General features: G+C 46.1%; 1 protein-coding gene across 2 annotated transcripts in view; it reads left to right on the forward strand.

The window, feature by feature from the left end:
- LOC148506677 (sodium channel protein type 5 subunit alpha-like) overlaps positions 1-20986 on the forward strand; it is a 323898-nt gene that overhangs the window by 10990 nt on the left and 291922 nt on the right. For both annotated transcript variants that reach the window (XM_088446436.1, XM_088446435.1), the window contains exon 3: positions 1819-1908. In XM_088446436.1, coding sequence (XP_088302562.1) covers positions 1819-1908 — 90 coding nt within the window. The remainder of the gene's footprint in view (positions 1-1818; positions 1909-20986) is intronic.

The raw sequence follows: 20986 nt of genomic DNA on the forward strand, positions 1-20986 counted from the left end.
AATCCGACTTTAAAAGTTGGACAGGTGCACATACAACTGAAAGGACATTACTTAATGAGACTAAAGCCGCATACACAAGACGATATCTATGAACGATTTGGACGATAACGATATTGTTCAACAATATATCGTTAATATCGTTCAGTGTGTATGCAGTGAACGACTAACGATGTGCGCTCCTGCGGGTCGTTTACAATGTCTTTTGTCGTCCGTACATACAGGCGAATCTGACGATATCATCCAGAAATGCCTGTTCAGAGATGTGGCAGGATGACTTCACTGAAAGATATCTTTCAGTGTACATACTCAATATCGTTTGTCCTGCACTACAGAAAGTTCAAGGGAAATCTTTCACCGATATCGTTCATACAGCACATCGTCTAGTGTGTATGAGCCATAAGAGGTATACTTACTAAAGTGCGGGTTTATAGAAGTGGATGTGTTGCCCATAGCAACCAATCATATTCTAGCTATTATCTTCTAGGAGCTGCTAGATAAATGAGTAGGATCTGATTGATTGTTATGGACAACACCTCCACTTTAGTAAATATAGTAAACCCGCACTTTAGTAAATATACTCCTAAGAGTCCACAGTTTATTTGTGCAATGTAAAGACTCATACTTACTAGACGATGTGTGTATGAGCCAATATCGTCAGTGGCGGGCCAGGCGGGGGTGCCGGTATCAGTAAGTGCATCCACACTTGCCAATGCCGGCCATGACGAACAAGGGGCGGGGCCATGCTGCATTCGGCATTGTTAACGATATACCCAGATTGAACTGCTTGTACAGCCGACTGGGGATATCGTTATCGTCCCGCGGGAGAGTGCATTGTTCGTCAGTCAGTGCATTCACACTGGACGATATGCACGATATATAGATCATTGAACAATATCATTATCGTTCATGGATATCGTCCAGTGTGTACGCGGCTTACGGCTGCTCAGCTTCCAATCAATCCCGGAGAGCTGCTGTGTTAGAGAAGCCCATCCCTCCTAACATGACAAACTGGAGTGAAAGAGTAGAAGGTGGACAGTATAGCTACAATATTTAATGCATATTAATCAGCTTTGTAATAGACAACTCTTGTTATAATTTAGTGTGAAATAGTGGGGTTACTTTCTCGTTAAAGCTGGATACACACCTAAACTATGGTGCAAATAGGCGATGCGATATATCGATACATTGCATGTCTGTACACAACACACGATCTGACTTACACCGGCGCAAAGTCTTTATATATGCTGTATGTACCAACACTGTGTCGGCCATGGAATCATCCCATCTGATGTGCAGCACAGCAGATGGGGCGATTCATTGAACGATGGCAGTAGACGACGGATTGGGCATGCACACTAAACGATGTGTACGATATATCGTTCAGATCCATTTCGGAACAATACATCAGATGATACATCGTATAGTGTGTACCCAGCTTAAGAGTTTCATACAATCATAAAGTCCAGGTCTCACATACTGATTAAGAAAACGGAGGCCTACAAAAACTTACCTACCAACAGTAAGTCAGGACACACTTTGCCATGTAACTTCTATGTCTTGACAAAGCTTCTATTACATTCAGTGCAGTTGTACGAAGTACAGTGATTTTCCTCAGGTCATGGATGTTTTGCAAAATGAAAGCGTAATAGGACGTACCCAAACATCTTTTAGGCGTTTAGGCACACAGCCAACAATTGTCAAACTGTCAGTATTGTCGTTAATAGCACTAACAAAGATATATACTTCGTACACAAATATGCATGCATATTCTAAATATTGTCTAAAAGCAATGTATTTTCCTTGACAGATGATTTTTACATTGTTCAGTATGTTTATAATGTGCACTATTCTCACAAACTGCGTGTTCATGGCGATGTCAGACCTTGGACCATGGAGCAAATATGTTGAGTAAGTACCATTCATTTTTCTCTCTACATTTACCAGTTGTTTATATACAATATAATAACACCTGCATTCTCTCTCTCTTCCTGGTCTAAGGGGAGCGTGCACATTTCAGGAAATATTTCTAAAAGTGAAATGTTTCGGCATGGTTAATAAATACCGAAAATAAATAAACTAATTAAAAAAAAATAAGAATGTAAATTTAATATATATATATATATAAAAGACATATAGAAAAAGAGAACATCACAGCCAATTACTAGAAAAGTATATATATATATATATATATATATATATATATACACACACACTTTTCTAGTAATTGGCTGTGATGTTCTCTTTTCTGTTTGTCTAGTCGTGAAAACAGGTAGCAGATGATGGCTTCTGGGTTAGACAGTTGCATTTTACAATGCAACAGAAAATGGCATGGCAATCCAGTAATCTGCTTCCACTAGCCGTAGTTGTAGCAGAAATAAAAGTAACACAGATGTAAATGACAAAGAAATTCTTAGCCTGTTCGGTATTTACTAGTAGTTATCCCTCAGCTTGGTGGATCTTATACCCGGGATGCGTTCATAATGCCTCACCTCACCGCACATCACTGTTTTATAGTACAAATTTGTTTTGCGTTAAGAAAAGCATGACAAGACCCATTTTCGAGGTTTGTCTACTGATAATACTAAAATAAGTTCTAAGAAAGAAATACAAAGCTTTGAGATTTGCATCAATACATTTAACGCCATAAGAATAGGCATCTACAGTACATTGCCTCTGGTCTCCTGGAGGGCATTCTGCATGATTGAGTTTTGCAGCTTTGCTACGAATGGGCTTAATTTGCCTCTTGGCACTAAGGCCTAGGGGTATATTTACTAAAGTGTGGGTTTTTAGAAGTGGAGATGTTGCCCATAGCAACCAATCAGATTCTACTTAACATTTATCTAGCATCTTCTAGAAGATAATAGCTAGAATCTTGTTGGTTGCTCTGGGCAACATCTCCATTTCTAAACTATGGTAAATATATCTCCTAGACCAGTGCCGTAACTAGACTTTTTGGTGCCCTGTGCCAGAGAGAGCATTGGCGCCCCCCCATTTTTTAAATAGGGAGATAAGATAGTGCACCTGAAAAAGGGCCATGGCCTCATGGGGAAGGGCCAGGGAAGAGATAGGATGGGGGGGGGGGGGGAAGGAGATGCTGGGGATAAATGAAGAGGAAGTTCCAAGTAAGAATGATAATAAACAGGACAATTTACAGGCCCAAACAGCGCCCCTGTGTCCTGCGGTGCCCTGTGCCATGGCACAGGTCACACTACCCTAGTTACAGCCCTGCCCTAGACTGGGTCAGTGTCCACTTTGACCATGCACACAGGCTGTGCCATATTGGATGGATCTGCTATTTGGGGCTCATGACGATCAGTGGGTTCACATTGGGAACTAGAGAGAGTTTGCACTAGTACACACAGGCAAACAGAGGAATCTGCTGACCATGAATTTTAAGCATGTTAGAAATGATTTGATTGATTTGAATTGGCGCATTCTTTCTCATTTTGATCATTGGGCAGTACATGAAGCTATACCAAGTTAATTTGCTGATATAGCTGCATATATGTCAGACATAACTTCCAGATTCTGAATATACAATAACTTGCCGATGCAGTTTTTTTATACAAAAAAAAAGTATTTTCATTGTCTGAGGCATGGTTTGTTATCAGCTCTTCAGAAGAGGTAACGGCACCTCCTATTTGAGGGGCTTGTTTGTTTTAAAGAATTATTTTAGTCTTTCTAGATCCACGTTCATGTCTGTGATTGTGTCTTGTTCTTATGCCACAAATATGTGTTTTATTTATAATGTCTGTCTTTAAATTGTTGTTTTCATGTATATTGATGTCTATGTCTTAATGAAATGCTTTGCCAGGGCTTTCTTATCTTGTGAGACTCGATAGGCACGTAAGTACATCTAAAACTCCACCATGTCCTCTCATAAAGTTTGCCAAACTCACCGGTTATGCTGCATCGCAAGTCTGCCATGGGCAGGGCTTATCCACCTGCATTCTGTCATTCAGATATAAGGGATTTAATATTAGTCTTATTTTCTCGGCTTTATTATATTCTGGTCAGTCATTGTGAGACAGAAGAAATTGTGTAAAATGCCTTTTATCATGGTCCACATTGGTGCTGTATACAGTCAGTGTACAGTACTATGATGTATTGTGAATTATGTACGAGACAACATAAATAGTTTTTTTTTCATCATGTACAGTATATGACAAATATTTATAAATAACAGCTCAGGTTTTAACATAAATATTTTCAGCTCAAGTCTTTAAATTTGTAAATATGGCTCAAAAAATGTCTTTACTTTATCCCTATTAGGCCATTGGATGTAACATTACATGTATATACTAGGTATTTTGTTAACAGCATTCTATCCTTGCTGCAAGGGATACTACAATACCCACTGTTGCTTGACCCTTGCCTAGATTGCTATTTTAAAGATGGATTTGTACCTTTTTGTTACCACTCTTAGGACCTCATTCAGAGTCGGTCGAAGCGGCCGCACGGTCGTACGGAAAAAGGGGCCGGATATGCAAATGATTCCCTCGCAAGTTGCATCTCTAAGTTCGGATCGGTAGTTGGCCGACCAAGGGGAGGAAGCGGTCGGAAGACAAAAAAATACGCCCCCTTCTCGTACGCATTGCACGTCATCTCCGGGCATATAAGGATTAATCGAGACCATCGGGAACCATCGGAACTGGTCGTAGAGCTTAAGGTTGACCATACCCTCTCTTAAGCTCTACGATCATGTAAGTGTAAAAACCTCCCAGGTCACATGTGCCATGACGCTACTTTGTTAATTATGCACTCCCATAATCCGTATGCACTCCCATAAAACGCAGTTCGCATAATGAGGTACGCCTGCGTTCGGATCTCCACTCCCCCGTTTTCAAGCACCTTCCCCTGTAACCACCCACAAACGCCTCCATCTATCACTCAAACTACCGACCTGGCTGTGTTCAAGGAGAGAGAAATTTCTGATCGTAACGGCTAGTTTGCGCACGTGCATTGCGAACTTTACGCATGCGCAGTATAGCGAACATCGGTAGCGTACGACCGTGCGGCCTCAACGACCGACTCTGAATGAGGTCCTTAATTTCTTAAGATTGCTATAAACTGCACAATAATCGTGTAAACCGATTGACCAAACAACTGGTTTGAACAATTATGTAGTGTGTAGTGTATGGTGACTCACCCGGTTATCAGGCAGTCAGGGCGGATAGACCTGATTACATCAGGTAAGCTGCACATTTCTTGAGCGCCTCCTTCTCCCCTCACTCCAGAGCGTCCCGGAGGCAGGGTGAGTGGGTAGAGTTTTATGTGCTGCTCCATGCAGGGAGCAAGGCGCCCTACATGCCAGCGTACTTTGAGTAATAGTCGGGTCGGCACTGCAGACAGTTTCTCCTGCTCTCTTCCCTGTCGGCTTGTCGCTACACTATCATGGCCAGCTTAACATATCCTGATACTCCCAATTCTGAAGTGGGTTGACACAGAGCAATCCGTAGCCAATGAGATCATCAGAATGTTCACAGCAGGACAGACTCTTTCAGGGGATGAGTTTAAATGACCTTGAAGAGAGGAGTGACCTTTCTACTTACAGTATGTGACTGTGTAAGTGAGGATGGGCTTACATATGCAGTGATCACAACAAGTTCAGAATTATGTAGGTATCAGGGGCCCATCAGTCAAAACTTTTGGGGTCCTAGTTCACTGTTTCTGCCTCACAATGTAAATCATAATTCCCCCATGCTATCAGACCTCCCCATATGCCCATTAAATGAAAATCAGTCCTTTTCCATGCCATCATACCCCCCTCACATTTCTCCTTAACTGCCAATCGGACCTCACCCATACCATCAGATACTGCGCATGTCCCTTAAGTACCAATCAGACGTGCCCCAAGCCATCAGACCAGCCCCACATGGGTTGGGCATGATATCCCGCTGGATGAAATACCGACAGTGGAATCCCGATGAGGATAGATCCCTACAAGAGAAGGTAAGTAGTCTAACCCTAGCCCTGCCCCCCCCAACCTTCTCTTGGTGATGCCTAACCCTAACACTCCTGGTGGGGAGTATAACCCTAAGTCCCCCAGGGGGTGCCTAAATCTAACCCACCCTCCCCGCACCCTAAACCTAACTCTCCCTGGGGGGGTGCCTAGCCCTAACCTCTCCCCAGTGGTGCCTAACCCTAACCTCCCCTCCCCACAGCCTAACCATAACACTCCCGGGGGGGTGTCTAACCCCAAGTCCCCCTGGGGTTGCCTAAACCTAACTCCCCCCCACCTCCGTGGCTACTACTTACCTTTTCTTGGTGACCTTATGATCGGCATGCCTGCTGCCGGGATTCTGGCATCTCCATCCACAGTGCTGTCAGGATTCCGTCGCCAGTCTGTTCATGGTGATATGGATTCCAGCGCCGGGATTTCAGCAGTCGTCATCCTGATTGTCTAGATATTAAACCGCATCCTGCCCCACATGCCCATCAGAATCCCACATGCCCCTTAAGTGCCAATCAGACATTTCTAATGCCTTTAGACTTCCTCACATGTCCCTTAAGTGCAAATAAAACCTCCTCCACACCATCAGACCCCCCTCACATGCCCCTTAAGTGTCAATTGGACCTCCTCATACCATTAGACCTCCCACATGCCTCTTAAGTGCCAGACATCCCTCATGCCATCAAACCAACCATAAATGCCCCTTATTTGCTGATTTGACCTTCCCCCATGCCAAGACTCCCACACATGCCCCTTATGTGCCAATCAGACCTTCCTCATGCCATCAGACAGCCAAGCATGGCCATCAGACCTCCTTATGCCCCTTAAGTGTCAACCAGACCTCCCTCACTCCATCAGACCACACTAACATGTGCCTCAATTGTCAATCAGACCTCCCTCACTCCATCAGACCACACTAAACATGCCATTTGTGGCAATTCATCCTTTTGCATGCCATCATACTACCCCCACATATTCACCAGATCACCTCCATCTTAAGTGTGAATCAGACCTTACCCATGACATTAGGGCCCCCCACATGCCCTTTAAGTGCCAATCAGCCAAGAGCCCAGAGGCTGCGGGCAGAGCATCTTCACTGCTGCAGAGATCAACTACACCCTGGTCCCTGGAGGACTGCCTCCCAATACGGGAGCTGCCATGAGAATTAAAATGTAATGAGCATGCGCTGACAGGCACATCGGTGTAGTGGGCATTTGAAGGTGCATTGCCAGGGGGGAGTGGAGGCTGGATAATCACGGCTTTACTGTGATAAGGGCGGCAACCGCTCCAATCGCCCCCTCTGAATACGCTACAGAACAGCGTATGCTCTGTGGGACCTGTTTTTTTTTTAGTCCCCTGCTGGCATTTTTGTGCAAAACATGCGCTATTGTGCCTATGTCCAAATCCTGATATGACAGGGTCAGTGTCATGTGACCAGGAGAATTAAGGGAGCAGAAATTCAAAGACTGAAAGATGTATAGCGGAAAGGGCAGGTCCCCCAACAGCACAAAGTAGTGATGTTTAACTGACGGGGAGATATTGGGGTGTAAAACCCACCAGTATATGAAACGAAGTTCAAACATACAACATCTTTGGCACTGGCTTATTTTTTTATTTATTTAGTTTTGATGATGGCAGAAATGCTTGAGCCGTCCAATGAAAAGTTGCCAATGATAGATGAAATGAAGATGAGCAGAAAGGATTCAGAATCTCTAAAAGCTGGTACCTAAACCATTGAACTAAATAAGTCATCCTCATCTTAAGGGGCATTTTTATCAAAGGAAATCCTGCAAAAAATAAAGTTTCTTCTGAATGTAAGAAGGAGGGAATGCAGCAGGTATCACTGATATTTCATGTGGTCCCTCCATTTTTGTTTGCAAAAGCAGCTCCCATAAGTTTCTATGGGGCTGCTAAAAATGGCTATTATGGCATTAATTACCGGGACCGGTATGTAGTCAGGAAGCTGGCGGTCGAAATGCCGACTGCCGGCTTCCCGACTGTGAAATCATGGGACTAATTCCGACACCTATCATCAGCCCCACACCAAAGTCCTTATGCCCGGCATACCGAACGTAGGTAACCTGGGCGTTGGACCATGTTAGCCGCAGGGGGGCATTAGGGTTAGGCACCCCCTGGGAGGGCTAGGTTTATGGTGCAGTGAGGGGGGGTTAGGGTTAGGTACCCCTAAGGGAGGGTTAGGTTACTTACCAGGCGCCGTCGGGATCTTCTGGAGTCAGTATTTAATCCGCCGGGCTTAGGTCCGACGGTATGTCATATAGCAGTGGCGTAACTTCATCCCAGGTGCATGGAGGCAAGATAAATGTTGGTGCCCCCCCCAAATTAAAATGTACCACCCCCCCAGCACCTATGCCAGCCCCAGCTGCCGCCCCCTATGCAGTTCCCCCAGTAGTGGTCCCCCTGTGCAGTGCCCTCTGTAGAGGTCCCCTATGCAGTGCCGCCTATATAGTGCCCCCAGTAATGGTCCCCTTATGCAGTACCTCCAGTAGTGGCCCCCCCTTTGCAGTGCCCCAGTAGTAAGTGCCCCTATAGTGCCTCCAGTAGTAAACCCCCTGTAGTAAGCCCTCAGTAGTAAACTCCCTGTAGTGCCCCCAGTAGTAAGCTCCCAGTAATGCCCCCTGTAGAAAGCCCCCAGTAATAAGCCCCCGTAATGCCCCCTGTAGTAAGCCCCCAGTATGCCCCCTGTAGTAAGCCCCCTGTAGTAAGCCCCCAGTAATGCCCCCTGTAGTAAGCCCCCGTAATGCCCCCTGTGGTAAGCCCCCTGTAATGCCCCTTGTAGTAAGCCCCCATAATGCCCCCTGTAGTAAGCCCCCGTAATGCCCCCTGTAATGCTCCCAGTAATGCCCCCTGTAGTATGCTCCCAGTAATGCCCCCTGTAGTGAGCCCCCAGTAATGCCCCCTGTAGTGAGCCCCCCCCCGCGAGCGCACACACACATACGAAAAAAAAACAAAAAAACACTTACCTGAAACCCCACTCCAGTGCTGCTGCCTTCCATCCACGGCGCCTGCTCCTCGTAACTATGGGAGTGACGTCATGACGTCACTCCCATAGTGCATTGTGGGACCCGGAAGCGGAGCTCAGGAGTGAGATCCGTCCCTTCGGCTACCGCCGGGCGGAGAGAAGGAGCCGGGCGCCCGCTTGTAACACACTCAACGGGCGCCCGGCAAATAGGGGGTGCGACCGCACCCCCCCGTATTGATGCCGCTGGAGGTGGAGCGCCGATCAGCTGCGCTCCATCTCCATAACAGTGCCCGGAACGGCCCAGGGGACAATGGAGCCAGGTGCCCCCTTAAGGGCTGGAGCCTGGCGGCAAATGACTCCATTGTCTCCGGGAGTTCCACCACTGTCATACCGATTCCACCAGGGCCAAGCTCTGGAATCACTTTCCAGAGCTTGGCCCTGGTAATTAATGCCATAATAGCCTTTGGGCTACTCTATTGCGTTTTTTGGGAGGCTGATCCTTCAAATCCCTCCCTGTCTGCCTGCAGCGACACATGAAAAGTCCGACAGCTGCGCTTGTGTATTCTACATACATTGCAATTAGGAGCAATATTTTCACACCGTAACTGCAGATTTAGGAAAATATGCCCATTAATGTCTATGGGCCTGATTCAGCATGGATCGCAATTACAACCACCTACGCAGATCGTTCGATGGTGCGTACTGCACATGCCTCGCAGTGGGCGTGCGTGAAATAGCATTGCGAACGCTCAGCGATCACGCATGCAGAAAGAAAGCCATTTCAGAGTAAGTGACAGGACGTCAACGTTTGAGGGTGGTGACGTGGGAGAGGTTGAAGAAACGCAGGTGTGCTAGTACATTTGAACACCGTTACTTGGGCATGCATAAATTAGCCACTGCAACGGCATACGCAGATTGTGTACTCGATGCATGCGAGGAGAGTTGTAATTTCTGAGACAGGTCAGGGCTGCTGTAATTGCGCGCGAGGGGCCGATGTTACTCGATGGTACCGATGCATAAGCAGGTCTGCGAGGTATTACGGATGTGAGATAGTGGTAGTGGGCATCTCTAGGCTGGCTTTGCCATTGCAAACATTAGCATATTTTCACAGCAGATCTGCGTGCGTAATCGCATAAAGAAAAGTTTACTTTAGTAATTAATTCAGTATGTACTGTTTTTGAGATATTATATTGGCTCTGGAAGTATTGGTTTATTTTCCAAATATAGACTATTCCTCTCATTATCTGGTTTGGAATCTATGGAAAGAAACGTGTTTATCTTCTTTTTGTCCGTAAATGTAAACAGAAGATTCAAACGCAATCAACAAAGCAATAAGTTGGCTTGTTTTACCCGTTGTGACAAAGGCTTGTTTCGTACCGGCAATATGATAATCACCAGCATCTGCTGCTTTGAAATGCAATGGCTTATCTCGTCATTGTAACGGAGAGAAAGGAAAATGCTCCAGGTTACACGGCACATGAAATATCTCCTGTCTACAGGATCAAAATCACTGCCACATTGACTAACAGCCGAGCAGTAATAATAGATCCAATTGCAATAGTCAGACTTTGTTGTGACAATAGGGGCCTCTAGAACTGCGAGGAACTAGGGGCCTGATTCAGCAAGGGTCGCAACTGTGATTACGCACGCAATTGGCCGATTGTTATGCTCTGCGCATGCATAGCAGTGCGCGTGAGCGAACATCACTGCGATCGGGACTGCAATCGCAGTGACAATGCAGACCCTTTGCAGAGTGATTGACAGGAAGTACCGTTTGGGGGTGGTGATGGGGGTGGTCAGCGAAACGCAGGCGTGCCAGTGTGTTTCAACGCCGTTTCAGGGTTGTGCATAAATTAGCCACTGCGATGCCGTACTCAGACCTTGTGCAAGAGGCTTCGATTGTACTCGAGGTTACTGATGGTTTTGCAGTCTTGCTAATAGTATTACAGATGTGTCCTTATGTTGTCCTGCAACGGCATAGCGATGGCAGAGGATTAGCATATGTTTGTAGTGAGACTGCATGTGATATCACTATTGCATTCGCAGTTGCGATCCTTGCTGAATCAGGACCAAGAACCGCTGTACACATGACAGATTTGGTTTCTGAGGATGTTCGGTGTTGTAGTCTAACAACAGAAGTGTCTATAAGTTAGAAAATTTATTGACGTCTAGTAAGAGATCTAGGGGTCTATTTACTAAGAGAAGACAGAGTGAAAAGAGATAAGAAAGTGATAAGGTGCCAGCCAATCAGCCCCCAACTGTCATCTCACAGGCTGTGTTTGAAAAATGACAGTTGGGAGCTGATTGGCTGACACCTTATCACTTTATCACTTTTCACTCTGTCTCCTAACACTGCTTAGTAAATAGACCCCCTAGTTTAGCTATGATGTTATTTCAGACATGACAAAGCTTTAGTAACTGTATGATATGCAAATGTTCCTTTGTGAATAAGCAATTACTATAATGCAGCATTGTGGAATCAGTATTATAATATATCAGCCCTGATATAATCCATGAACATTTTAGCATGTAACTGACTCTGTCATTTTATTGTCAGCTGAGAACGATCATACCTCTCATTCTCTCCAGGAACAGAAAGCTGCATTAGCCCCCACTGTCTGATTATATATGTAACACTCTTAGATTGTGCGGTCTCCTTTGAAAAGCTTCTCTGAAATGCATAAAATGGTCTTTTTGAGCTGCTGCTGCAAGAAGTTATGATATGATATATGATATGAATTACATGCGTGACACTATCAGTGAAATTACTGTATGGGAGGGACTAGAAATGAGGTGCTCTGTGGTAATTGGCGCTATATATATGTGACATTGGGCCTGATTCAGAAAGGAACGCAGATGCTAATATGCTTGCAACCCGCCGATTGTTGTGTACTGCGCATGGCTGTTCATCGCAGTGCGTGTGCGTGAACCAGCCACTGCAATCGGGAGTGCAATTGCAGCGGCTATGCAGACCCATCGCAGAGTGATTGACAGAAAGTGACGTTTGTGGGTGGTAATGGGGGGGTGGTCAGCCGCATGCAGGTGTGCCAGTGCGTTTGGACGCCGTTGCAGGTGCGTGCATACTAGGGGTGTGCACCGGCCACTTTTCGTGTTTTGTGTTTTGGTTTTGGATCTGGATCTTTCTTCGTGTTTTGGATCTGGATTGGTTTTGCCAAAACCACCCTTCGGTGTTTTGGGTTCTGGGTTTTGTGTTTTGGATCTGTATTTTTTTTAAAAAAAGCATAAAAACAGCTTAAATCACAGAATTTGTGGGTTTTTCTGCTCCTATGCAATTATTAACCTCAATAACCTTCATTTCCACTCATTTCCAGTCTATTCTGAACACCTCACACCTCACAATATTGTTTTTATGGCCAAAAGATTACACCAAGGTAGCTGGATGACTATGCTAAGCGACACGAGTGGGCGGCACAAACACGTGACCCATCTAGGCGTGAAACTGCAGTGGCAGACAGGATGGCAGTTTGAAAAACTAGGCCCCAAACTGTACATAATGCAAAGAAAAAAAAGAGGTGCAAGATGGAATTGTCCTTGGGCCCTCCCACCCACCCTTATGTTGTATAAACAGGACATGCACACTTTAACAAACCAATCATTTCAGCGCCAGGGTCTGCCACACAACTGTGGCTGAAATGATTGGTTCGTTTGGGCCCCCACAAAACAAGCTGGCAATTAATGTGTCCCTGCACAAACTGGCTCTATGGAGGCAAGATGTCATCCTCATCCTCCTCATCCACCGATTCCTCACCCTCTTCAGTGTGTACATCCTCATCCTCACAAAGTATTAACTCGTCCCCACTTGAATCCACCACCACAGGTCCCTCTGTACCTTCTGGAGGCTGGTCTCCCTGGAAGAGCTGATAATTCATTTTGATGAACATCATCTTCTCCACATTCTGTGGAAGCAACCTCCTACGCCTTTCGCTGACAAGGTTCCCGGCTGCACTAAACACTCTTTCGGAGTACACACTGGAGGGGGGGCAACTCAGGTAAAATAGAGCCAGTTTGTACAGGGGCCTTCAAATTGCCTCTTTTTCCTGCCAGTACAGGTATGGACTGTCTGCCATGCCTACTTGGATGCTGTCACCGATGTAATCCTCCACCATTCTGTCAATGGTGACAGTATCATATGCAGTGACAGTAGACATGTCAGAAATTGTTGCCAGGTCCTTCAGTCCGGACCAGATGTCCAAACTTGGTCCTGCCTGCCCTGCATCACCGCCAGCGGGTTGCTTAGGATACCTAAGTTTTTTCCTGGCAGCCCCAGTTGCAGGAGAAAATGAAGAAGGAGCCGTTGACGTGTCACGTTCCGCTTCAGCTGACAGTGTGTTCACCAGCAGGTCTTTGCACCTCTGCAGGCTTGTGTCGGCCGGAAAGAGAGACACCACATAGGCTTTAAACCTAGGATCGAGCACGGTGGCCAAAACGTAGTGGTCTGATTTCAACAGATTGACCACCCTGGAATCCTGGCAAAGCGAATGAAGGGCTTCATCCACAAGTCCCACATGCCGAGCGGAATCGCTCCGTCTTAGCTCCTCCTTCACTTTCTCCAGCTGCTTCTGCAAAAGCCTGATGAGGGGAATGACCTGACTCAAGCTGGCAGTGTCTGAACTGACTTCACGTGTGGCAAGTTCGAAGGGCTGGAGAACCTTGCACAACATGGAAATCATTCTCCACTGCGCTTGAGTCAGGTGCATACCCCCTCCTTTGCCTATGTCATAGGTGGATGTATAGGCTTGTATGGCCTTTTGCTGCTCCTCCATCCTCTGAAGCATATAGAGGGTTGAGTTCCACCGCGTCACAACCTCTTGCTTCAGGTGATGGCGGGGCAGGTTCAAGAGTGTTTGCTGGCGCTCCAGTCTTTGGCACGCAGTCACTGAATGGCGAAAGTGGCCAGAAATTTTTCGGGCCACCCAAAGCGTCTCCTGCACGCCCCTGTCGCTTTTCAGAAAATTCTGCACCACCAAGTTTATTGTGTGAGCAAAACATGGGACGTGCTGGAATTTGCCCAGATGTAATGCCCGCACAATATTGGTGGCGTTGTCAGATATCACAAATCCCCAGGAGAGTCTAAGTGGGGTAAGCCACTGGGCGATGATTTCCCTCAGTTTCTCTAAGAGGTTGTCGGCGGTGTGCCTCTTACTGAAACCGGTGATACACAGCGTAGCCTGCCTTGTAACGAGCTGGCATTTCTGAGATGCTGCTACTGGTGACGCTGCTGCTGTTGCTGCGTAAGGTGATACATCTACCCAGTGGGCTGTCACAGTCATATAGTCCTTAGTCTGCCCTGTTCCACTTGTCCACATGTCCGTGGTTAAGTGGACATTGTGTACAACGGCATTTTTCAGGACACTGAGGACACTTTTTCTGACGTTTCTGTACAGTCTCGGTATCGCCTGCCTAGTGAAGTGGAATCTAGACGGGATTTGGAACCGGGGACACACTACCTCCATCAATTGTCTAAATCCCACTGCACTAATGGCGGATACCGGACGCATGTCTAACACCAACATAGCAGTCAAGGCCTCAGTTATACGTTTTGCTTCAGGATGACTGCTGTCGTACTTCATCCTCCTCGCTAAGGACTGTTGGAGGGTCAATTGTTTAGTAAAAGTAGTGGTGTTCCTACTTCCTCTCTGGGATGATGAACGACTCCCAGCAGCAGCAACAGCAGCAGCGGCAGCAGTAGGCGTAGCAATGCAGGATCCTCCAGAGGAATCCCGGATAGGAGAGTCAGTCATGCCAGTGACATGGCCTGCAGGACTACTTCCGATCCTGACTAAGGAGGAAATTGACGAGGAGGGAGTTGACGGTGTGGTTTGCAGGCGCTTGGATACAACAGGACAACGGGATTTAGGTGTCCCTGGACTGCTTACGGTCTTAGCCAAAGTTTCTGAACTTGACAGTAACTTTTTATGAACGCGCTGCAGGTGCCGTATAAGGGAGGATGTTCCTAGGTGGTTGACGTCCCTACCCCTACTTATTTCACCTTTACATATGGTACATATGGCAAGACAGTTGTTGTACGGATTTGGATAGAAATATTGCCAGACCAAAGAGGTGGAATGTTTGGTCTTCTGCCCAGGCATGACCGTGATGGGCTTTTTCATCCCACGGACAACAACTGTCTCCCCCGGAGCCTGATTTAAACAAACCACATCACCATCAGAATCCTCCTCGCCAACTTCCTCCTCAGCGCCAGCTACACCAGTATCCTCATCCTGTTGTACTTCAACAGTGACATCTTCAATTTGCATATCAGCAAGTGGACTGTGGGTGCTCCTTTCAGCACTTGCAGGGGGCGTGCAAATGGTGGAAAGAGCCACCTCTTCCCGTCCAGTGCTGGGAAGGTCAGGCATCGCAACCACCACCACACTTGGACTCTCCTTGGGGATTTGTGATATCTTCTTAGAAAGCACAGTTCTTCGCTGTGCTTTTGCCAGCTTAACTCTTTAGATTTTTTTAGTGGGAGGAGGGCTTCCATTGTCATGTGAAGCTGAACCACTAGTCATGAACATACTAGGGATCGACCTTAGCCGTTCCTTGCCACTCCGTGTCGTAAATGGCATATTGGCAAGTTTACGTTTCTCTTCAGCTGATTTAAATGTCTTTTTCAAGGTCATTTTCCTGAACTTTGCCATTTGGGATTGTATGTGCCCTCTACTATGACATTGGGCATCGGCCTTGGCAGACGACGTTGATGGCATGTTATCGTCTATGTCATGACTAGTGGCAGCAGCTTCAGCACTAGGAGGAAGTGGTTCTTGATCTTTCTCTATTTTATTTTTATCGGAGAAAGTTTGGTCCTCCATTTATGTTATATCGATTTGATATATACGTGCGGCTAAACACAGAAAATAATTTTTTTTTTGGTTTGGACTGGAGTGTACTTTGTGGGTTACAGCACCCTTTAACGGTCAAGCCAGCCGGCCCTTTACTTATGACACAGGCGCACTCTTGGCACTACTTTGTTGATGCACGTGCGGCTACTGCGCACACAATTCACAAACACAGAAAATAATTTTTTTTTTGGTTTGGACTGGAGTGTACTTTGGGGGTTACAGCACCCTTTAACGGTCAAGCCAGCCGGCCCTTTACTTATGACACAGGCGCACGCTTGGCACTACTTTGTTGATGCACGTGCGGCTACTGCGCACACAATTCACAAACACAGAAAATAATTTTTTTTTGTTTTGGACTGGAGTGTACTTTGGGGGTTACAGCACCCTTTAATGGTCAAGCCAGCCGGCCCTTTACTTATGACACAGGCGCACGCTTGGCACTACTTTGTTGATGCACGTGCGGCTACTGCGCACACAATTCACAAACACAGAAAATAATTTTTTTTTGGTTTGGACTGGAGTGTACTTTGGGGGTTACAGCACCCTTTAACGGTCAAGCCAGCCGGCCCTTTACTTATGACACAGGCGCACGCTTGGCACTACTTTGTTGATGCACGTGCGGCTACTGCGCACACAATTCACAAACACAGAAAATAATTTTTTTTTGGTTTGGACTGGAGTGTACTTTCGGGGGTTACAGCACCCTTTAACGGTCAAGCCAGCCGGCCCTTTACTTATGACACAGGCGCACGCTTGGCACTACTTTGTTGATGCACGTGCGGCTACTGCGCACACAATTCACAAACACAGAAAAATTTTTTTTTTGGTTTGGACTGGAGTGTACTTTGGGGGTTACAGCACCCTTTAACGGTCAAGCCAGCCGGCCCTTTACTTATGACACAGGCGCACGCTTGGCACTACTTTGTTGATGCACGTGCGGCTACTGCGCACACAATTCACAAACACAGAAAATTATTTTTTTTTTGGTTTGGACTGGAGTGTACTTTCGGGGGTTACAGCACCCTTAACGGTCAAGCCAGCCGGCCCTTTACTTATGACACAGGCGCACGCTTGGCACTACTTTGTTGATGCACGTGCGGCTACTGCGCACACAATTCACAAACACAGAAAATAATTTTTTTTTTGGTTTGGACTGGAGTGTACTTTGGGGGTTACAGCACCCTTTAACGGTCAAGCCAGCCGGCCCTTTACTTATGACACAGGCGCACGCTTGGCACTACTTTGTTGATGCACGTGCGGCTACTGCGCACACAATTCACAAACACAGAAAATAATTTTTTTTTTGGTTTGGACTGGAGTGTACTTTCGGGGGTTACAGCACCCTTAACGGTCAAGCCAGCCGGCCCTTTACTTATGACACAGGCGCACGCTTGGCACTACTTTGTTGATGCACGTGCGGCTACTGCGCACACAATTCACAAACACAGAAAATTATTTTTTTTTTGGTTTGGACTGGAGTGTACTTTCGGGGGTTACAGCACCCTTAACGGTCAAGCCAGCCGGCCCTTTACTTATGACACAGGCGCACGCTTGGCACTACTTTGTTGATGCACGTGCGGCTACTGCGCACACAATTCACAAACACAGAAAATAATTTTTTTTTTGGTTTGGACTGGAGTGTACTTTCGGGGGTTACAGCACCCTTAACGGTCAAGCCAGCCGGCCCTTTACTTATGACACAGGCGCACGCTTGGCACTACTTTGTTGATGCACGTGCGGCTACTGCGCACACAATTCACAAACACAGAAAATAATTTTTTTTTGGTTTGGACTGGAGTGTACTTTCGGGGGTTACAGCACCCTTTAACGGTCAAGCCAGCCGGCCCTTTACTTATGACACAGGCGCACGCTTGGCACTACTTTGTTGATGCACGTGCGGCTACTGCGCACACAATTCACAAACACAGAAAATATATTATTTTTTTAGCACTTGGGGGGAGCACCCCTGATGGACAGAGCACCCCCTGGACAACACTACAGCACCTCTTTAGGACTGGGCCACTGCACAGGACTTTGGAGTGGACACAGCCCCTATGGAGAACTGACTGCACAACACAGTCCAGCCAGCCCCTATGGACTTTGAAGTAGTGGACACAGCCCCTATTAACAACAGCAGCACAGCACAACACAGCCAGCCCCTATGGACTTTGAAGTAGTGGACAACAGCAGCACTACACTACACTACACTACACTACACAGCCCTAACTCCCACCCTCCCTCTTCACTGTCCACAGCCGAGTGAGAAAATGGCGCCGACGTGGGTACCTTATATAGGATCCAAAACCCGCGAGACTCGGAAGGCGGGAAGATGACGTTTTGCCTCGATTTCAGAATCCGAGTCAGGCGGGAAAAGTCGAGCCTGACTCGGATCGGACTCGGATCGGGGGGGCTCGGGGGGGTTCGGATTTCAGAAATCCGAACCCGCTCACCCCTAGTGCATACATTATCCACTGTGATGCCCTACGCAGCCTGAGTGTGCGATGAAGTGAGCAACTCCTGAGTTAGGTCAGAGCTTGTGCAAGTGTGTGTGAGGCTGTGATGGTACTCCATTGTACCGATGGTTTCTCAGTCTTGCTAAACATTCCGGATGTGTGTAAGGTAAAGTGGGAGTCTTTATATAGTGCAGTGGCGGCATAGCGTTCGCATGGAATTAGCATACTATCGCAGTTGAACTGCATGTGTAATCACTATTGAATTCGTAGTTGCCTTCCATAGTGAATCAGGCCCATTGCTATATGTTACTTTCTATAGATATTTTTTACATGCCACAGTATGGGAATGGTCAGTGCTATTTTTCAGCAGGAACTCAGGGCCTGATATAGAGCCGCTCGTAAGCGGCCGCTCGTTCGCTCCGAGCGATGTTCGCACATCTGCGCATGCGTATGGGTCGTAATGCGCATGCGCCAACCAGTCATTGCGCTCGGAAATCGAGCGCTCGCAAAATAGGGAGTGTCTACAAATTTGAGTGACAGGATGAGGTGTTTGTGGGTGGTAACAGGGGAAGGTGCAGTGGAACGGTCAAAACGGGCGTTTTAAGGGTGTGCATAATTAATAAAGCAGCGTCATCGATCACGTCACTTGGTTGACTCTTAGCCTGAACTGTTCGCATGATTGCGGTAGGAAAATCCAACCACAAGCACTGAGAGCAGTTCAGACGCCTTTCGATGTACTCGACTAATCAAATAAATAGCGGAGATGACGTAGGATGCGAGCGGCCAGGGGGCGTCTTTACAAAATAGCGAGCGCATGTTTCGTTCGCTCGCTCAGACATAGAGGCGTCAACAGACCGCAAAGAGCGAGCGCTAAATTTAAATAGCCGGCCCCTTTTTCTGAACGAGCGAGCGCAAATAGTGTCCGGCTCTGAATCAGGCCCTTAGTTCCTGAACCTCTCATTAACTATGACGTAATGTCCTTGGCCAAAATTTATTTTCCAAAAGTTTAGTTTTATTTTAAAGCCCCTTTTGAGTGCATTCTTTTCTAAATACTAATATATATATATATATATATATATATATATATATATATATATATGTATATATATATGTATATATATATAAAATAAAAATTTTTTTATCTCTAGCTCCACCCACAGTTCCTGAACCTTTTTTTCCAGAAAAAATATCCATGGGAATGATTATATGTATTTGTTATTGTACTGTATGATCATTACTATTTGTGTCTTACTGTACGGCTGCCTGTATTGCTATTACCATTTTTGTGTCACTGTTTGGCTAATATTATGTATGTGTGCAGATGCTTGGTTGATACTGTATGTGTCACTGTATGCCTAATACTACACAGTATATGTGTGTATTGAAGCCCACACACAGTACCCACAGAAATATTGTGACCAGGAGTTGGTCAAATTCATGTGGTGAGGTTTTATGTACCGTATATGGCTGGAAAGAGCGTACTGGGCAGTATGCCACTGTATGGCTGATACTATAGGCGTGTGTCACTGTATGGCTGATATATACAGTATATGTGCATGCTACTTTATGCCTAATACTATATATGTGTTTGTAGCTGCATGGCGGATACTACAGCCATGGCCAAACGTTTTGAGAATGACACAAGTATTGGTTTTCACAAAGTTTGCTGCTTCAGTGTTTTTGTCTGATGTTACTATGGTATACTGAAGTAAAATTACAAGCATTGCATAAGTGTCAAAGGCTTTTATTGACAATTACATTGTTTATGCAAAGAGTCAATATTTGCAGTGTTGACTCTTCTTTTTCAAGACCTCTGCAATTCGCCCTGGCATGCTATCAATCAAATTCAGGGCCACATACTGACTGATGGCCGCCCATTCTTGCCTAATCAATGCTTGGAGTTTGTCCGAATTTGTGGGTTTTTGTTTGGCCATCCGCCTCTTGAGGATTGACTACAAATTCTCAATGGGATTAAAGTCTGGGGAGTTTCCTGGCCATGGACCCAAAATTTCGATGTTTTGTTCCCTGAGCCACTTAGTTATTACTTTTACCTTACAGTAAGGTGCTCCATCATGCTGGAAAGGGCATTGTTCTTCACCAAACTGTTCTTGGATGGTTGGGAGAAGTTGCTCTTGGAGGATGTTTTGGTACCATTCTTTATTCATGGCTGCGTTCTTAGGCAAAATTGTGAGTGCTCCCACTCCCGTGGCTGAGAAGCAACTCCACACATGATTGGTCTCAGGAAGCTTTACTGTTGGCATGACAAAGGACTGATGGTAGAGCTCACTTTTCTGTCTCCGGACAAGCATTTTTCCAGATGCCCCGAACAATCTGGGGGATTCATCAGAGAAAATAACTTTAACGCAGTCCTCAGCAGTGCAATCCCTGTACCTTTTGCTGAATATCAGTCTGTCCCTGATGTTTTTCCTGGAGAGAAGTGACTTCTTTGCTGCCCTTCTTGACACCAGGTAATCCTTCAAAAGTATTTGTCCTGTGTCATGCCAACAGTAAAGCATCCTGAGACAATTCATGTGTGGAGTTGCTTCTCAGCCAAGGGAGTGAGATCACTCACAATTTTGCCTAAGAACACAGCCATGAATAAAGAATGGTAGCAAAACAACCTCCAAGAGCAACTTCTCCCAACCATCCGAGAACAGTTTGGTGAAGAACAGTGCCTTTTTAAGCATGATGGAGTACCTAACTGTAAGGTAAAAGTGATAACTATATGGCTCGGGGA

The sequence above is a fragment of the Taudactylus pleione genome, unplaced genomic scaffold, assembly GCF_031769625.1.
Source record: "Taudactylus pleione unplaced genomic scaffold, aTauple2 ptg000398l, whole genome shotgun sequence".
Lineage (NCBI taxonomy): Eukaryota > Metazoa > Chordata > Amphibia > Anura > Myobatrachidae > Taudactylus > Taudactylus pleione.